This window comes from Hibiscus syriacus, unplaced genomic scaffold (genome assembly GCF_006381635.1).
Source record: "Hibiscus syriacus cultivar Baekdansim isolate YM2019G1 unplaced genomic scaffold, ASM638163v2 tig00110429_pilon, whole genome shotgun sequence".
Classification (NCBI taxonomy): Eukaryota; Viridiplantae; Streptophyta; class Magnoliopsida; order Malvales; family Malvaceae; genus Hibiscus; species Hibiscus syriacus.
The window spans coordinates 4,336,593-4,357,400 of NW_024062733.1; the positions used below are offsets into that span (position 1 = coordinate 4,336,593).

Genomic DNA, 20,808 nt, shown 5'->3' on the forward strand with positions numbered 1-20,808 from the left:
AAATTGAAAGAGTTGTGGTCATATCGATACTAACTCTGGAATTAAGTGGTTATTTGAGTAATTTACGCTAAAATGAAAGTATCATTTTAATAGTTTAAATTTTTTATTTATTAAAAAATATAATATTAAAACATAACCTTAATTATTTTAAAGTGAATTGACACGTATTAATTTTTATTAATATTTTGTAATAATTTTCATTTACTTGATGCTACATTGCTACTTGATTAGACTTCACCAAACTTGATTAAGAGATTATAAATAAAATTAGGCAAAAATAAATTTCAAAAACCAACTTGGGGACCTTGATGAAAATTAAAGTGAAATTGAAGGATAAGAGTCCATAGTCCAAAACAGGAGAGATCCAGCTCCTGCAGCACCTAACTCTCAGCTCTCCAAACACAAAGTGACGGTGATGGGGGTTGATGATGGTGATCCCTGATGCCCCTTGATTATCTCTTCTAAAAAGTTTGGGTTTTTACATCTCCTTCGCCATTCGTCTCCGTCGGTACGATGAATAAAACCGATCATAGTTATGATGCTTTTGGTTCTATTCAATTTTTCTTATTCTCTGTTTATTTGTTCCCGCAGAAGTTGACCGTTTCTTTTGGGTCTAAGTTTTGAGGAAAAACGATGATGGGATTTGGGCCTTATGGTGGGAACGCGCATGGAAGTGGGGGATCTTCAAATTTATCAGCTTTAGCTCCGCCTTTCACCGTCGACCGATCTATCATTAAGCCTATGGTGACTCCACTTGTTGATTTGGCTGAACCCTTGAATTGGCTTGACAGTAATCCTTTCAGTCTTAATTCACCCCAACCTAGTCAACTGCCTCAGATGGATTTGGAGCCGATTCCCACGCCTTCCTATAACCAAAATTCGGATCTTTTTGAACCAAAAAACTATTATTCTTCCTATGTCTCACAAACCCTTCATCCGCCCACTTTCAATGAACACAACTTGTCTGGCCGGGACCATACGGGTCAATGGGGTGGTGGGTTGTGGGATTGGGAAAAAAGGAATCCGGCTCAGCTGGGTGGTAGTTTTTATCCAAAGGAGGCTAATAATGTAGCCCCTCCCACTATTTACACGGATCATATCAGCCTTGGTAAGTTTATCCTTTTCATTTGCATGGTTCTTTCATTTCCTGTTGAATTTTTATTATGATCCCAATTGTTGTAGGAAAATGCATCTTCAATCCTTGTATCCTTACATGCTTTTGGATAGTCAAACTCGTTTTTATGAGAAGAACTGCATTGGTAGTGGGGGAACTGGAGAATAATCATAATGGAATTTCAGGTGTATAGTGTGTAACCTTTATTTTTCTGGTCTCCAATTGCAGGACCTCATCCTTACAGTAGCCTAAACACATGTGAAGTAACTACACATAATAACTATTCTCTAGGTAGGGAAAACAAAGCTGGACTTCCTGATATAGAAACACTAGACTATAATCCTGTTCTGGGGCAAAATTTCTCGTACATGCCTGCGGATTACTTGAAGCAATCGGTTATTGGGCCCAATTCTGTACCTTCTGAATCCAATTTGCAGGTACCTCCCTTGAATCTTGTAAATGGAAAGAACATTCAAGTGCCTTTAAGCAGTCCCTATGAGAAACCAGTGAGACAGCTCAGTAATGCTCCTAGTGATGTACCTGTCCTGAAATCTTCTACTGGGATCGTTATCAGACCAGCAGCTGCTGATGCCTGCCCTTCAGTGTCCCATACTGTTCCATTCAAAAATTTTGACACTGGCATCAATAGAAATGATACAATTTTGACTGGACACAATCTCCCCTGTGTGAATGAATATCATTATTTGTTAAACTTTGGAAGCAAAAATGACTCTGACCCCAGTCAACCCAGCTCTCACCTTGATGAAAATAGTTATTTGTCTGGGGAGTTATCAGCATCAAGGTCTGAAAAGCTTTCAACCTCAAATATGGCCTCTAAGGATGCTTCTGATCTTTTGTTCAGAGCAAAACCTAGAGATGCTTCTCATGTTACTCCAAACAATTTCAGTTTGGCACTTGATGATACTGAACCACTCACTGCTGTGGAGAATTCTTTAGAAAGTTCAGATCATTTCAACCCTCATGTTGACTCACCTTGTTGGAAAGGAGCTCCTTATTCTCATATTTCCCCGTTTGGATCTTCTGAGCCTGTTTCTGTGCAGCCTGTAAATAAGCTTGAAGCATGGGATGATTCAACTGGTCAAGCACTTAATTTTATCCCTACGAATGCTGCTAACACGGTTGAACTTCCTTCTGGGAAACAAAATAAAATTGCAACGACTGTTGAACACAGGAATATGGAACATGATTCAGTCTCTTCTTTGACATTTCCCCCTGTCTCTATAACGTTGTTTAGAGAACATTCTGATGATGTGGGGAAAACAGGATCCTATCAGAAAAAAAAAGGTTCTGCATGTGGGACCAAATTCTCGGAAGATGCAAGTGAACAGAAGAAAGATTTTGTGTTATTCAACATGTCAGTGGATATGATTGAGAGAGCATCTTGCAACATTCAACAAAGTCTTGCAGAAGGTAGATTGGCTTCTAAAAATGTTCCCACATCTGAGACTGGTGTTGCTTATCATGAGAGGACAAATGATGTCTCTGGCTGTGGTTCATCTCATATGTCTTCCCATGCTGTGAAAGATCTCTCGTGTTTCCCATCTTATGTAGAAGATATTTCTACCAAACATTCTAAATGCTTGGGCCAAGAACTGGTTTCAAATAGCAGCATCAGTGTTCTATTATCTACAATGCAAAACCTGTCAGAACTGCTTCTTTATCAATGCTCAAACGAGACATGCGAATTACAGGAAAAAGATCTCAGGTCCCTTGAAAAAATAGTCAACAATCTTGATACATGCGTGCCAAAAAATACTGGAGAAAAGTCATTTTTTAGTGACCTTGATGAGGTATGCTTACCTGTTTTTATTTTGTCTTTCCTATTGATTTGTGATTAATTGTAAGAGATGTGAACTGCTAAGTTGTGTTTCTTGCAGGGCACAAGTAAGGGATGGCCCCAGATGGCAGCTATTGATGTTCCGAGTCATCATGTACAAGAGAAAGGGAAGCATTCTGGTAATGGAGATGTGAAATGTCCTGAATTTATTTCTGCTGAGAGTGGCACAGACGAAAAAGTAAAAAATGATAAGATGACCCAGGTATTTGCTTATTTTGATTCATTGCCTGTCCTGTGATAGATAATGTTTCATTCATTACTTCTTTGGTAGGATGGAAAACGAGATGAAAATTCAAATAAAAATGACATTCTATCTCCCTTGGTTGATGATATGCAGGCTATAAAGAAGATTCTTATAGACAATTTTCATGAAAATGAAGAGGCAAATCCACAAGTTCACTTGTATAAGAATCTTTGGCTAGAGGCAGAAGCTTCTTTGTGTTCCGTCAATTACATGGCTCGTTTTTATAACATGAAGGTTGAATTAGGAAAATGCAAACTGGATCCCGGAGAAGGTTCATGGACTACGTCTTGTTCACAATAAAAGCTTTAGAAATTTCTGCTAAGATTCCTTAACCCTTTCATTATATCTATCTGATACATATTTTATACCTGTTGTTCTGCTTTAGATATGTCAAAAAAGTCGGCAGATGATGACAAAATATCAGGATCTAAAGTTCCAGTTGACGGAAACACAAATAAATTAGCTGCAGTAGCTGAGAGTGGATCAATCCCTGCTGTTTCTAATCAAAATTCTCCCATCAAAAACTCAAGCAACCATGCTGATGTTGTAACTGCCAAATTTTCTGATGAAGTGAATGCCAATGCGAAATTAACATCAGTAACTGAGAGTGGACCGATACTTGCAATTTCTAATCAAAATTCTCATATCAAAAACTCCAGCAATGGAAACAGCGCTGATGATGTAGCAGCCAGATTTCAAGTACTAAGGCAGCGGCTTAACAATTCAAATTCTGTTCATACCAGAGATGTAGATGAACTCACTAGCTCCAAGCTTTCTTTGGATTTGGACAAGGTTGATGAATTTGCACCTGAAGTAAAGGATAGCTCAACCTCAGGCATACAATCTCCGGACTCCCTTGTAACGGGAAAGGCCTGCCACACAAATGATATTGAAGCCTCTGTCATGGCTAGGTTTCAGATTCTGAAAAGTCGAGACATTGATGACTCGGATTCTAATGAGATGAAAAGGAAACTTCTGCCGAAGGTTGTCGATCTTGGATTTGCAGGTAAGAGAAGGCAAATATCAATTGATGAAGACACAGTGGTGGATGGAATTTCAGGTGTAAATCCGAAACCAGTTTTTCCAAACCAAGGAGCCAACCATGACGGTGAACAGGTAGTCACGAAGTATTTTCATCCATCCATCCAGCATGATTCCGCGGTACAATCTCCTGGGAGCACCAGGCTTGGAACTCAAGTCTCTGACAACAGTTCTTCGGACTGGGAACATGTATTGAAGGAGGAACTTTCAGGACAGAATAATTGAATTATATTTGGTCCAGGTTTGTTATTTTATGGTGAATTTTATCTTAGTTTACCCTTAAAACATTTATATAGTGTGTGGAAGACCAACTGTGAGTTGCTCAGACATGACTGCTCTAAACCATTTAGAAAGCTGTTAAAAACTTATTTTGAATAAACCGCTTGTCTCTCTCTTGTTTGATATGTGTGATGCTCTCCTTGAAGCTTTTCAACTCTTCTTTGTTTCTTGTTTTCTCTGTCTGGCAATTTATTCTTCATTTCTTGTGTGGTCTCTGGTTGTTTTACTGCACATCATTCTGTTTAATTAAAATAAAACTCAATCATCATAAGTTGCATATTTCTTGGTGGCACATTAGTCTGCGTGAACATGAGCATATTTCCTTTTGTTTCATCAAACTACGTCAAGCTTAATCTTGTTGAATGTCACTTCTTTAGGAGTGAATGTATGATTTAATTGGGTTGAACTTGGATTTCCAAAATTTATATTAAAATGCTGTGACGACTCGCAGTAGATTAGAGTAATTATTCTTTCATTTTTAGATCCTTCTGCCTACATCTCCCTTTGGTTACACAATCTTGCAGCTGAAGTTAAGGCACAAAACAAAGGTGTAATCATTCATGAATTCAGTTGCTCTCAAGTTCTGAATTGCCTAAAAAAATATAAGTATTTTAATTGAGCTGCAAAAATTTCTTGTACAAGAGGGTAAGGCAGTAAGCTGATAAATGAGTTGAAAACTGGTAAAAATGATAAAAATCAAAGGAAAAGCTGGCAACTTAGTATAGTTATCTCAACTACTACAAATAGTGTTTCCTAATTTGTCGTCTACCCCACGAATCTCGTTTGAATTTGTTCGTTTCAATTCAGGGTTCGTTTGCATATTGAAATGATATTAACTTGTTCGTTTCAATTCAAGGTTCGTTCTCATACTGAAGCGATGAAATTAACGTATCAAAAACTCATCACAACAAAAACAAAACAAAGATAGGAAGAAGAGTTCGGTGAGAGAGGAGTGGCAGGTGTAATGAAGACGGTGTAAGAGCCGATCTTACCAATCTTCGGTGGTAAAGTTGACATCTTTTTTATAGGCATTTTAATAAAGGAAGATAGGGAAGAGTGAAAATGTGGGGGGAGAGAGAGAGAGAGAGAGAGGAAATAAAGTTGGAAACTCAAGGGGAGAAGAACAACTCCTTTCATTATTTTATTTACATTGTTCAAAATATTTGATTTAATTATAAATCTAGTCTTTCCATTTTATAATAACTAAAAATCATTAAAGAAAATATTGTAATTTCAATGTTTAACAATGGAGACGACCTAAGTGGTTAGCTCCATAATAGCACAAATAATATCCCCATTGTGAGTCCTTAGGGCCTTGATAACCTTGCTCCTTGATACCCCAACCTGAGACATGACCAATTCAATGTGTCTAGCCTCTACCCCGCTCTCATCAATCTCTTCATCGGCTGGTGCAGTAGATGTGTCCACCACTGAACCTATGCTTGTCGGGAAATCTCAACTGCTGGGCAGCTTGTGTCTGTAACTGAGAGCTCAAATCCTCTCTTAGCCTAACCAAAAATCACATAGTTTTCAGAATTCGGGGTCTTGAAGAATTCAGGTTTTGGGATGAAAAACAGTATCTGAATCCAATCAAAACTAGGTTATATCATCAGTCATAGGGTGTAGCTAAACAAAAATTGAAAAGAAGATGATGAGAACTCATACATTCTTGATTCTCTTTATGGTGACCCTGCTTACATCAGTAACAGGTTTCATGCCCAGCTTTAACATCGTCTTTAGGATTTCCTCACTTCTGCTTTGTTTTGAACTTCCATTTGCATAATCAATGGTTAGAGTTTAACTCGAATTTAAAGTGACACAAATTAATTAATATATAAATATTGGGAAAATAGGAAATTCAGTTTAGTTAAAAGTATAAAACTTTATTAAAGTAGATTTCTACTTTATTTAGTTTTCTTTATAATCAATTATCTATTCCTATAAATAGATACTAAGGGTCAGAGTTAGAAATCAAGTTCTTTTCTTTCACTAAAATCCTCTTGTATTTTCTTTATTCATATTAGTGAAATTCTTCTCCTCTACCCGTGGTTTTTCCCTTTTGAGTTTTCCACGTAAATCCTGGTGTTATTTGTTTTTCCTTTTCGATCGTATTTATTTGTTTGTCGATAATCTTTGTAATCACCAGTTTTAGCCGACAGCAGCCCCGACACGTTGCAGTTCCAGCAGCTTCCAGCAAACGACAGCAACCCTTACACGTTGCAGTTCCAGTAGCTTCCAGCAAATGACAACAGCCTCTCCAGGTCCCCGTTCCAGCAGCTTCCATCAAGCATATTAACCGTACGGATATTAACCGTACGCGTATTAATGACAGCAGCCCTTTGGATCGGTCGATGACTCACCGAGTTACCCTCCTTTAACCGATCCAAAGGACGTACGAAAAGGCCTATAAAAAGCCCCATCGACCGAAACTATCAAAAAAACAGCAACCAAATAGAAAAAAAATATATAGAAAAGAAGAATAAATTTACAGAGGAGCCTCCACGCCGGATATACGAAACGTCAAAGGTAAAATTGTATATCTACGTTCATCTAGAGATTTTTAGGAGAAACGGAGGCCGGATTCGGCTTTAGGATAATGAGAGCTTCGATTTGTGCAATTTGCAAAATTCCGGTGACCGTCGGCGACGACGTACGATGGTCAGCTGGTGAACGGATTCCCTCTGGTGAGGGAAAGCTAAAGAGAATGGAGAGCTTATCTCTTTTAGAGAGAAGCAAAAAAGAGAAATGAGGATTTTAGGTCTATTTTGACATATTTATATCTAACTCAAAACTACGTTGTTTTGGGTAGGGACCTCTGAGTGATTTTTATGCATGGGTAAATTATTTTTGTGGTCCCTGTATATTATACCTTTTATATTTTAGTCACTGAAATCAATTCTACGCATTTTAATTTGGTCTTTACATTTTATTTTATTGTAATTTAGTCATTGCCTATATATTTATATATTTAAGGTAAAATATTTAATTTAGTCCTTTTAATTTTAATGATCTAACCCGTAAAATTAATTATGGTTAAATTACACTAATAGTACTTATATTTAATAATAATTCGAATTATGGCTATTAATTTAGATATTTTGCAATTTAATATTATAGTTTTAATTTTCTTTATTTTGGTCATTGTTTAATTAAAATTTTATTTTATTTTTATTATTGCCCTTTAAGTTTCAATATTTTTAATTTAGTACTTAATTCTTCATTTTATCTTTATTTAATTTTAGTCACATTAATATATATATATATATATATATGAAAGATTAATAAGTTATTTGATTAAATAATAATATTTATTTATTTTTTAATATTAAGAAAGGGATGTCTTAAAGTAGCTAGATGTTCTATTATGGTATTTTAAAATAAATAAATATCCTGCCTATAAAATCCTAAAAGATATATTTACTTTAGTTTGGTTATATCAAATTCTTTCTTGGGAAAAATTATCATATTCTTATTATTTCAGCCGGAAAGAGAAATACTCATCCTAAAGCAATTTAGGGATTAGTTTCTCTTTAATTGGAAATACTAGAATATTTTATATTTTGCCTTAGAATTATGCGATTGAATCTGAAATAATAGGATCATAAATTAAATTTATATTCAAATTCTTATACTTCCTGTTGAAAACATTTTGATGTTTCGATATAACAAATAAAGTGTAAATGAATTTTTAAGATTTTCTAATTTAAAATTATATATTCGATTAAATTATTCGAATATCAAAAATATTACTCCAAGCTTTCAAATGTCAATTTTAATCCTCACTTAAGTGTAAAATTGTGTTTTAGTCTTAAAATATTTTTGAAACAATTTTTACAAAGTATTCCGAACTTTAATCGGGCCAAAAATGATTTTTACAAAGGGAGGTACCGATACTCTTGGATGTATCGATAAACCCCTGACATCGAATGTAATTTGGGTATCGATACACTCCTGGCTCCGAGAAACATGGAATGTAATTTGGGTACCGATACACTCTTGAGTGTATCGATATACCAGGTCAACCAACGGTCAAAATATTTGAATTTTACACTGAGTGTACCGATACACCTACGCTCCCAACAAATTTTTTAAATGGTATTCACGCCATAACGGCTCTATTGACTTCACCAATGATCCCCAACGTTCAGAAGGGATCCAATGTGTATTTAAACAAGATTAGGAGCCATTGATCAATAAGAATTGAGAAACAATCAAGAGAGAAAGCATCAAACATCAAGTTTGTGAAATTCAAGCCAATTTTCCTTTAATATTCATTTTGCTTTCAAGAACACATTTTGTGCTCAATTGTATTCATCTTTGAGTGTTCTTTTCTTGTTCTAGAATTGTGCAAACAATCTACCTTGTGAGGTTTTTCTATAAAGTTTGCGAATTTGTAATTTTCTCTTTGGGAGAGAGTGTTATCAAGAATTTGGGGTATAATTCTTGAAGGAGTTGTAAGGTTACTCTTTGTCCTCAAAAGAAAGACAAATTAGTGGATTTGTGGAAAATCCTTAGTGTGGATAGCTAAGGTAGTGGCGGTAGACTTTGGTTGAGAAAGTTGAACCACTCTAAATCGTTGTGCAAATATTTTCAATTTTTTGCAAAAGTTTCCACCAAAATTTTTATTGCCAATTCACCCCCTCTTGGCCGATTCATCGATCGATTAACTCAATAATTGGTATCACAGCTTTACTCATTTGAAGGTTTAACCACCTCTTGAGTCGATTCAGGAAGAGTTATATCGATTTTCAAGTCATCAATGGCCTTCATTTCAAACTTCGACTTCGTTCTTGACTCTCAGCCCGTCAACAAGCCTCCTTTCTTCAATGGAGCTAATTATACTTATTGGAAGAATAGAATGAGGTACTTCATTCAAGCAGTGACATGGGAGCATGAAAAATCGTGGAGAATGGATACATCGAACCATCCACTCATTCAAATTTGTGGAGTGAAGAAGAGACGAAAATGTTCCAGCTTAACTCAAAGGCTATGCATATTATATTTTGTGCTCTTGGACTAGATTAATATAGGAGGGTTTCATCTTGTACAACTGCCAAGGAGATATGGTATAAACAACAAGTCACTCATGAAGGTACAAGCAAGGTAAAAGAATCTAAAATTAGTCTTCTAACCCATAGTTATGAAAATTTCAAGATGAAACCGGATGAATATATTAAAGTTATGACGGATAGATTTTTCGTTATTGTCATTGGTCTCAAGTCATATGGAGAGATTATTCCAAATGAGAAGCTTGTGAGGAAGTTAATATATTCTTTTCCTAAAGCTTGGCAATCGAAGAAGACAACGATCATCGAAGCTAAAAACCTAAAGTCTTTAACTCTCGATGAAATCATCGGTTCTCTCTTCACGCATGAAATGATGATTCAAGATGAGGTAGATCTCAATAAGAAGGATGATACAAAGAAGGAGACGGAGAAAAAGAAGAACGTTGGAGTTGCTCTCAAATCCATAAAAGATGAGAGCGATTTTGATGATGATGATGATGATGATGATGAAGAGATGGCATTATTTGCCAAAAGGTTCAGAAAATTAATGAAGCCCAACAGAGGAAGAAAATTCAAAAGAAATGAAGGATTTAAAAATGAACCAAAGGAGAATGAGCTGATCATTTGCTACGAATGCAAAAAGCTCGGGCATGTCAAATACGATTGCCCATAATTGAAAAAAATGGGTCAATCGAAAAAGAAGCACAAGGTACACGTAGCTACATAGAGTGATGATGAAGCTTCCGATAAAGAGGAACAAGAAGTAGCAAACTTGTGCTTGATGGCATTCGGGGAGGATTCTCATGTAACCTCTAGCTTATTTAATTTCGAAGATTATTCTTTTGATGAGTTGTTAGAGGAATATACTGGTTTGGCTTCAGATTATGAGAAATTATTTTTGAAATACAAGAATGATATTTCAAAATTGAAAAACAAAAATAATCTCATATCCAAGACCAACATTGATCTTGAGAGTAAGATTAAAAATTTGCAAATCAAACTAGATGAGTTTGAAAAGAAAAATACTGATTTGCATAACTTACTTTCAAGAGTCAACAATGATCATCAAAAGGAAATTGATGATCTTAAAGCTTCTTTTAATAAAGTTGGAACAAAACGTTTTGAAAATGGAGAAAGTTCAAAATCCAACTTTGTTAGAAAAAGTTTTAAAAACTACAATCATAGAGGTCCCCAAAGAACCTCGAATGGAAAAATCATTAGAAGTATATGGGTTCCTAAAGAACTCATTACTACTAAAGATAAGGATATCCTATACAGATGGATACCCAAGGGGACTAGAATTTTAGAAACTAATGAATATGGACCCAAAAGAAATTGGGTACCAAAAATTAGAAAGTATTTTATGTTTGTAGGAAAAGAAGCATGGCTACAAGGCACAAAATAAAAGTTCAAATTCATGGTTCCTTGATAGTGTATGCTCAAGACACATGACCGGAGACAATAGCCGATTTATAGAGCTTAACGAAAAAAAATGGAGGAGTGGTAACCTTTGGTGACAACTCAAAAGGTTACATTAAAGGTATGGGTACTATAGGTAATACCTCTTCCATATAAATAGAAAAAGTATTATATGTGAATGGGTTAAAGCATAATATATTGAGTATTAGACAATTATGCGATAAAGGATACAATGTCTTATTTGAAACAAATGTTTGTAAAATTGTTGACATTGCATCTAATCGGATTATGCTTGTTGATCATAGAATAGGAAACATATACATGGTGCATTTAGATACAATAAATATGACTAACTTGTGCCTAGTTGCTAAAGATGAACATGATAGTTAGTTATGGCATAGAAGACTAGGACATACTAACATGAGTGTTTTACAAAGACTAATTCAATGGGATTTAGTAAGAGGATTGCCAAAGCTAAAATTTGATAAAGATAAAATCTGTGATGCATGTGCTAAAGGAAAACACAAAAGAGTTTCCTTTAAGTCCATTAATGATGTATCAACTAGTAGAGTATTACAATTGATCTATATAGATCTTTTTGGGCCAATTAGGACTGTTAGCTTTGGTGGAAAACAATATTGTTTTGTATTGGTAGATGACTATTCTAGATATACTTGAGTTCTATTCTTAAGTTCATCACGTTTTTAAAAGTAATCTAAAACGAAAAAGGTTACTCCATTTCTAGTGTTAGGAGTTATCATGGTACTGAATTTGAAAATCTTGGATTTACTGAGTTTTGTAATTCAAATGGGATTAGACATAATTTTCAACACCTAGAACCCCTCAACAAAATGGAGTTGTTGAGAGGAAAAATCGAACTTTATAAGAAATGGCTAGAACCATGCTTTGTGAAAACAATTTGCCAAAATATTTTTGGGCGAAAGCCACAAATACAGTTTGTTATGTTATAAATCGAGTAATGATTAGGCCTATTTTAAAGAAAACTCCATATGAACTTTTCAAAAATAAAAAGCCTAAAATTAACTATTTTTATCCATTTGGATGTAAATGTTTTGTTTTAAACAATGGTAAAGACAATCTTGGCAAATTTTATGCTAAAAGTGATGAAAGGATTTTTCTGGGTTATTCCTTAAATTCTAAAGCTTATCGAGTGTTTAATAAAATAACTTTAGTGGTAGAAGAGTCTATACATGTTGTTTTCGATGATAATCCCTTTCCGAGGAAGGATTCTTATGTTGATGATGACGTAGGTATTGTAAATACACATGACGTTGGACATGACGTTAGAGAACATCATCAAAGGAAGAAATAAAAGATGAGGAAACTCACGATACTCTCAAGAATCCAACCATTGAAGAAAGGGAAGTCTCTTACCCAAGAGAATACAACTATGTCAAGGATGGTGAAATTATAGGTGATCCATCCAAAGGGGTAACAACTCGATATTCTCTTACAAATATATGTAATTATGTTGTATTTATCTCTTGCATAGAGCCTAAGAATATCCAAAAAGCATTAAAAGATGAAAATTGGATTATGGCTATGCAAGAAGAGTTAAATCAATTTGAGAGAAGTAAAGTATGGAAATTAGTTGAAAGGCCTAGTAATAAATCTATTGTAGGTACTATATGGGTATTTAGGAATAAGCTTGATGAAAGTGGTAATATAGTGAGGAACAAGGCTAGTCTTGTTGCATAAGGCTATACTCAAGAAGAGTGCATAGACTATGATGAAACATATGCTCCCGTAGCTAGGATGGAAACAATAAGAATGTTTTTAGCATTTTAATGTTTCAATGAATTTAAATTATATCAAATGGATGTTAAAAGTACATTTTTAAATGGTTTTATAAAAGAAGAAGTATATGTGGAACAACCTCCTGGTTTTGAAGACTCAGAATTTCCAAATCATGTTTTTAAATTGACAAAAGCTTTATATGGTTTAAAACAAGCTCCTAGAGCTTGGTATGAAAGATTGTCAAATTTTTTAATAGAAAACGTTTTTCAAAAGGGAATGTTAACACTACATTGTTTTTAAAGCGAAAAGGTAAGGATTTATTAGTAGTTCAAATTTATGTTGATGATATATTTGGTTATACTAATGATGTTCTTTGCCAAGAATTTTCTAAATATCAATTTATCAATGGAGATAGCCTATCACCGGGATACATGTCAGATCTGATCAGATATACACACATCAATGTCCGCCAAGACAATTTGAGTGAGTTGAAAGAAATCTGGGGAAAATGGGAAACGGATGATAAGTAGCTATTCTATCAGGTATATGGTGACATTGTTTATCTCTTAGACATCCCTATTGACAAACATTTTTTTAGAGCGTTATCATAATTTTGGAATCTCGTCTACAGTTGTTTCACCTTTGGCAAAATGGATTTAACACCTACTATAGAGGAATATCGAGCTCTTATTCGCTGTCCGATATCCTAGGAAGATAGAGTATACATCAAGCCACCTAATACTGCTCCTTTTAAGAAGAAAATGCTCTTAATGACTGGATTGAGTAAAGAGTGGGCCACAAGAAATATCAAAAAGAATGGTGATAGTGAATGTATCACTTGAACTGCTTTGAGAGAAGTGATCTACCGCCATCCAGACAAAATAAAGAAGATTAATATGTTGGCTTTAGGTATTTATGGAATGGTCATTTTTCCAAAGATCCTGGGGCATGTGGATATATCAGCGGTAGACCTTTTTAAAAGATTGAACAAGAATACAGATCTGATTCCCGCTATTTTAGTTGAAACATTTCGTTCCTTAAATTCTTGCAGACGTGAATGAGAGGGACGTTTTATAGGATGTGCACCTTTGTTACTGGTATGGATTCTTAATCATCTCAAGCATGAGGAATAGCACCTGGTCGAGTATTTCTGGAAGATTTTTCACCCCTACAAGATTTCCTTTCACGAAAAATGGCTCGAAGGTTACGATGAAGAAAAATGGATGAATATCTTTAAAAATTTCAAAGACAGTGACGTATTATGGCGAGCCTCATGGAATACTTCTTTAAATATATTGTATAAATGTGGGGAGCATGATTGGGTTCCTTTGCTAGAAATTTGGGGTTCTGTGGGATACACATCTTTGTTGGTTTCTAGACAATATGGATTCAGGCAATTTATTCCTGCAATATTGGATTTATTTGAATCAGAATTTGCATTTAGAGGTGATCAATACAAGAATAAAGTTAGAAGGGTTGTTGATGATTGGAAACAAATTCATCGAGTAAATTTGTTCACTTTCAGTCAAAAGTTTTCATAAGAATATGAACAATGGAGAATTGTTGAGTTAATGACAACCTCCTAATGGTTAATCTTGAGAATGTTCAACCTATTAAAGAATATTTGAGAGTTATACCATCTCCATTAGAATTGGCAAGACAAGACCTTGAGGTTGAAAGAAAACAATGGAGAGGAATTCTGCTAAAACTAGAAGATGATGTATATCATAAAGGAGTAGAAATAGATATTCATAAAGGACGAGCAGATCAAGTTGAAAAGATTGAAAAGAAACTCAGAGAGGACTTTAAGGATCTTCAGTTATACTATCAAAAAATGGTAAAGGCTTAGATGAATGGTAGTTCAAGCAAATTACCTAATAAATGGAAACAAAAACTGGTAAGTCTAAAAAAAATGATGAAGAAAGCAAAGAAGAACTCAAACATAGTAGACATCATGTCAAGATACTTTCCAAAGAAAATGATGCAATAGAGCAATGGTTGCTAGAAAATCAAGTCCAAAATCATAAATTAAAAGGTATGATCATAAGGTTGGAGACAACATTGCAAAGTTAAGAAAGTAATTCGAGTCAAAAGGAAGTTAAAAGCCTGAGAAAACAAGTAAATGAACTTGAAACTAGGGTTCAGGATTTTCAAAGAATGGCAAATGAACTCCCCATTTTCCCTTATGAGGGAATTTTACAGTGCTGTTATCGTTGGGAACAAGCTCAATAAAGAGACAAACAGAGGGATGATCTTATTGCAAAATATTTGGAGCAAGCTCAAGGAGTGGCTCAATATTTGGTTGACTTGGCTTATGAATCTACTACTTTAAGTGAAGGATTAGAGCCTGAAAATGAAGAAACTCATAAGATTTTCGAGTTACTTGAGCATATACAATAATTAGAGGACATTGCTCAGATGTTGTAATATGTTGTATTTGTAAAAGCTTTGTAATAAAACTTTGTTTCCAATATAAAAGTTGTTGTAAGGAATCAGTTTTGTATCAACACCTTTCTGTATACATTCATGTTGCATACATTCATTATTCATTGCATTTATTTTATTTGTGTATGATTTTTTTAAGATAATCATTCATTAGGAAAAATTTAAAAAATAATATGAAAAAGGTTTCAATCGCAGCTATCCTGGCCAAACAAGAAACACAACACCATTACGGTACTAGGAAAGCAAGTAAGAGAATGGAAGAAATATTAGCTTGTATTGAGAAATAGCATAAAGATGAAAAAGCAGCAATGAGGATTAAATTGGAAAAGATTGAGGTTGACATTGCAAATTCACAACTAGATATGCTACAGAAAATAGAGGAAATATTCAAGAAGAAGGCTACAACTGAAAAAAAAACATGTTGAAAATCTTGCATTTTCTAACCAAGAAACTATATATCCTCCAGGTTTCACACCAGAATCTGCTTATCATCCTGGTTTTACACCTGTATACATTCCTGCTAGCTCTTCGGCACCTCAAGAAGTTCAACCTAATGAGAATCAACAAATTGGTCCCACGTCTTTAAATAATCTGCATGTGTTACATGTAAAGATAGGAGAATTTAGTGCTGAACATTTAACTCTGGATCTGAATGAGTTAGCTGAAAAGGAGAAAACCAATGAAGAAGTAACTCCACAGCTTAAAAGCCTGGAAGAAACAATAAAATCGATAGAGGTAATTAAACCATTTTATGGGTTCGATGCCAGTGAGCTGAGTTTAGTCCCTGACTTAATTCTTCCTGTGAAGTTCAAAGTTCCTGACTTTGAAAATATGATGGTACCACATGTCGTTCATCTCATATCACCATGTTTTGTCGTAGAATGGTCGGTCATGTAAAAGATGAGAAGTTATTGATTCACTGTTTTCAAGACAGTTTGACAGGATCAGCTATCAAGTGGTATACTCAATTGACTAAAGCTCATATAAGATCATGGAAAGATATAACAAAAGCATTTCTAGAACAATATCGCCATGTTACTGACATGGTTCCCGATATATGGACTCTCCAAAATAAGGAGAAAATCATAATAAGATATTCAGACAATACGCCCAGAGATGGCGTGATATGGCAGCACAAGTTCAGCCACCACTATCAGAGAAGGAAGCCACCATGATATTTGTACACACTTTCAAGGCCCCATACCTAGGCCATTTATTGGGAAATGGAACCAGGAATTTTGTTGATTTAGTGATGTCTGGCAAACTCATTGAGAATACTATAAAAAGTGGCAAGACCGAAGCAGGTGAAGGATCTAGTGCCAAAAAGTCTGTGTATCAGAAGAAGGAATGTGAAGTTAATAATACAAATGTCTACAACAAGGGTAATGCAAAAAGTGTCACGATAACCCAGCCAAGGGTTAAGAAATATGAGACAAACACTAATCGAAATGAATTCAGAGGACCTCGCAAGGAGAATGAGAGGTTTTCCTTTACACCACTTCCAGTACCTTATTCTGAGATATATGCTTCATTATTAAAGGCAGATGTAATACGTCCTTATCCTTTGACTCCTATGCAACTGTCATTCCCTTACTGGTATGATGTAAAAGCACATTGTGATTACCATGATGGAATTACTGGTCATTCCATTGAGAATTGTTTAGCCTTCAAAAGAGTATTGCAAAATTTGATTAATGCTGGGAAATTGGAGTTCAATTCACCAGTTGTGTCAACTCACCCACTACCTAATCATGGAGATAAAGGGGTGAATGCAATCCATGAGGAGGATACGAGGAAAGCAAAGATCAATGTTTCTGAAATTAAGTCTCCCATCAGTTGGGTATTCCAACAACTCTCCCAAACTAGTATGATTCATGAAGAAGTTAAGCCAAAGCCTAATGATTGTGTAAATTGTTGTGAATATCACCAGGAGAAAGGACATGAAATTCAGCTGTGCCTTGAATTTAGAGAATTGATACAAAAGTTGATGAACAATAAAGAGATAGAATTCTTCGAGAAAGATGAAGGAAAAAGAGAAAAGGATGTCTGCACATCAGAAGATTCCAAGCCCGTGCATAGAACAAGTGAGCCTGTGATTATCACTATAAAACCATCTCTAATGAATCTCGTGCCTACAAAACCAAAAGTGGTTATCACAACTCCTTTACTATTTTCGTTTAAAGATACCCGCAAGGTACCTTGGAATTACACTGCCAATATTTCAATGGTAGGAGGGCTTGTTTCTTTAGAGAAATCAGAAGAAAAATAGAAAGCACAGGGAATTGATTTGACAACCAAAACATTGAGTGAACTAGTTTTTTTTCACAAGAAGTGGGAAGTGTTACTCTCCCGGAACATTGAAAGAAACAGAAAAAACAAAAACAAAGGGAAAATCTACAGTGGTACCACAGAAGGTATTTAATGATGAACCCCCACCAACAATCAATGAGCCAATAACTGAAACACAAGCACAAGAGTTTTTGAAATTCTTGGAATATAGTAAGTATAGTGTAGTTGAGCAATTACACAAGCAGCAAGCACGAATTTCTATTCTGGATTTGTTGATAAATTCGGAAGTACACCGAAATGATTTGATTAAGGTGCTTAATCAGACATTTATCCCTGAGGATATCTCTCTAAACAAGCTTGATAGAATTGTGGGTCACAGAGCTACTGATAACTACATAACATTCACTGATGACGAAATCCCTGAAGGTGAGATGGGATCTGTGAAAGCCTTGAATATTACTACGCATTGCCATAGCCATGTTTTGCCAGGGGTATTGATTGATAATGGATCTGCTCTCAATTTGATACCATTGGTCATACTTTAAAGGATGCCTGTGGACAAATCACATATGAAGAATTATCATAACGTGGTAAGAGCATTTGATGGCACTTAAAAGGAGGTACTAGGAAAAAATGGAGATACCACTGTTGATAGGACCAGTAGTGTATAACATCAACTTTGTGGTAATGCACATTCACCTGACATATAATTGCTTAGTGGGGAGGCCATGGATTCATTTGGCAGGAGCTGTTCCTTCTTCTTTACATCAAAACCTGAAGTTTGTTATTGATGGTCAATTGATATGTGTGGGAGCTGAGGAAGAAATTATCGCTTATGTGACAAGTGATGCTCCATATATTGAAACAAATGAAGATGCTCTTGAGTGTTCTTTCTAAGCTTTGGAGTTTATCAATGCAACCTTTATTGCTGAAGGAAGCAAAATTTCTTACCCTAGATTATATGATTGTACTAAAATGGTTGTACGACAATATTTAGGAATGGGAGCTAAAATTGGAAGAGGTTTGGGTAAGAATCTTCAGGGAAGTTTAGTTCCTGAAGTTGTGAAGATGAAAAAAGACCGTTTTGGGCTTGGATTTAAGCCCAACTTTCAGCAAATGAGCAAATATTGGAAAATGAGAGTTGAAGATAAGAAATTCCATGGGGACGTATGTCTTTCCCTCATTTAAAGTTCATATTCAAATCTGGAGGATCGGTTAATGTGGAACAATAACTGATTGACGCTCTTAAGGAAGAAGAGTTGATGAAAGATCAAAACATGATTGAAGAAGCTATGGAAGGATTGTTCATCAACATGATCACAAATGACCATAAGGTTGGCATATATTTAATTGGGATTCGTCCTTGTCTTCCTGGGAAAACACTAAAAAATTGGAATGCGGAGGATCTCTCTATAGTTTTTAGGATTAACTCAGGGTAATATCCAGAACCAACCTTTATGTTTTAGCCCAAGAATATTAAAAGTTTTTGTTATTTTGTAAGGGCAGTTATGTTAAGCTTAATATTAAATAAAAGATGTTTTCTTTAAATTCTCAAATAGCATTCTTTCTTTATAATTTTCATATTTTTACATTATTTCTTGTTCTTTATATTTATTTTATAAATTCACTATGTCTATATGAAAATATATTCAATTTAAATTTCCTTTGCAGATGTCACAACGTTAATAGCATGATTATTCTTGAATTTAATCCTAAGATAAATTTAGAACGACCCATATGTTTGGAAGAAATAAATGAGTGTGAGGATAAAGTGGAATGTGATGTCCCTACCAAACTATTAAGACTGATAGAAAAAGAAGATAAATAAATCTTACCTCACAAAGAAGAGATTGAGACTGTAAATTTGGGAACCAATGAAGAAGTAATAGAAGTGAAGATTGGTACTACTTTGTCAGGCCAGATAAAACGAGAATTGATAAATCTCCTCCAAGAGTTCAAAGATATCTTCTCTTGGTCTTACCAAGATATAATTGGTTTGAGTACTAATATAGTGGTGCACAGACTTCCGATCAGTCCAGAATATAAACCTGTTCAACAAAAGCTCAGAAGAATGAAGCCATAAATGTTGTTGAAGCTTAAAGAGGAAGTGATGAAGCAAATTAATGCAGGTTTCCTACTGGCAGCCAAATATCCATAATGGGCAGCCAAATATCCAGAATGGGTAGCCAACATAGTTCCATTACCAAACAAGAATGGGAAAGTTTGAATGTGTGTAGATTACATAGATCTTAACAGAGCTAGTCCAAAATATAGCTTTTCGTTACCTCATATAGACACATTAGTGGACAATACTACAGGACATGCATGGTTTTCCTTCATGGATGACTTTTCAGGGTATAATAAAATAAAAATGAATCCTGAGGACATGAAAAAAAACCACATTTGTAACTATATGAGGCACTTTTTGTTACAAAGTAATGCCATTTGGATTGAAAAATACAGGGGCAAAATATCATAGAGCAATGGTAACTTTGTTCCATGACATGATGCATAAAGAAATCGAAGTATATGTGGATGACATGATTACCAAGTCCCGAACTGAAGAATAACATATTCAAAATTTAAGAAAGCTTTTACAGAGTTTGAGAAAGTATCAATTAAAGCTCAACCCCGCTAAATGCACTTTTGGGGTAATATCAGGAAAGCTTTTGGGATTTGTAGTCAGCCAAAAAAGAATAGAGATTGATCCAGATAAAGTAAAAGCAATTCAATATCTTCCACCACCCAATACAAAAAAAGAAGTTTGAGGTTTTTTGGGGAGATTAAATTACATATCTCGATTCATTTCTCAATTAACTGACAAATTTGATCCAGTATTCAAGTTACTTCGAAAGAACAATCCTGAAGTTTGGAATGATGAATGCCAAGTAACTTTGGATATTATTAAGAAATATTTATCCAATGCCCCCATTTTAGTATCATCAGTTTCTGATAAACCGTTATTCTCTATTTAACATTCTTTGAAAATTCAATGGGATGTGTACTGGGACAATATGACGAGTCTGGAAAGAAAGAAAAAACCATTTATTATCTGAGTAAGAAGTTTACTGATTGTGAAATTTGATACCCACCAATACAAAAATTATGTTGTGCTTTGGTGTGGGCAACTCGAAGACTCAGGCAATACATGTTATATCATACTACTTGGTTGATATCCAGGCTTGATCCCTTAAAGTTCTTAATGGAATCACCAGCTTTGATAGGAAAAATGGCTAGATGGAAGATGTTATTATCCGAGTTTGATATCATATATGTCAACCAAAAAACAATAAAAGGAAGTGTCATAACAAATTTTTTGGTCAGTCGTGCATCAGATGATTATCAGCCTTTGAGT

The 20,808-nt window shown here is 34.9% G+C and overlaps 1 protein-coding gene and 1 pseudogene across 1 annotated transcript; one reads left to right on the forward strand and one right to left on the reverse strand.

Moving 5' to 3' along the window:
* The first annotated feature begins 309 nt into the window (after positions 1-309).
* Positions 310-4,661, forward strand: LOC120124845. The gene is made up of 6 exons (XM_039143420.1): positions 310-508; positions 592-1,108; positions 1,343-2,925; positions 3,013-3,174; positions 3,310-3,487; positions 3,602-4,661. The coding sequence occupies exons 2-6, from the start codon at positions 634-636 to the stop codon at positions 4,480-4,482; spliced, it is 3,279 nt and encodes a 1,092-aa protein (XP_038999351.1). The 5' UTR covers positions 310-508; positions 592-633; the 3' UTR covers positions 4,483-4,661.
* Positions 4,662-5,793: 1,132 nt separating this feature from the next.
* The window catches only part of LOC120124978, a 38,443-nt pseudogene continuing 23,428 nt past the window's right edge, over positions 5,794-20,808 (reverse strand).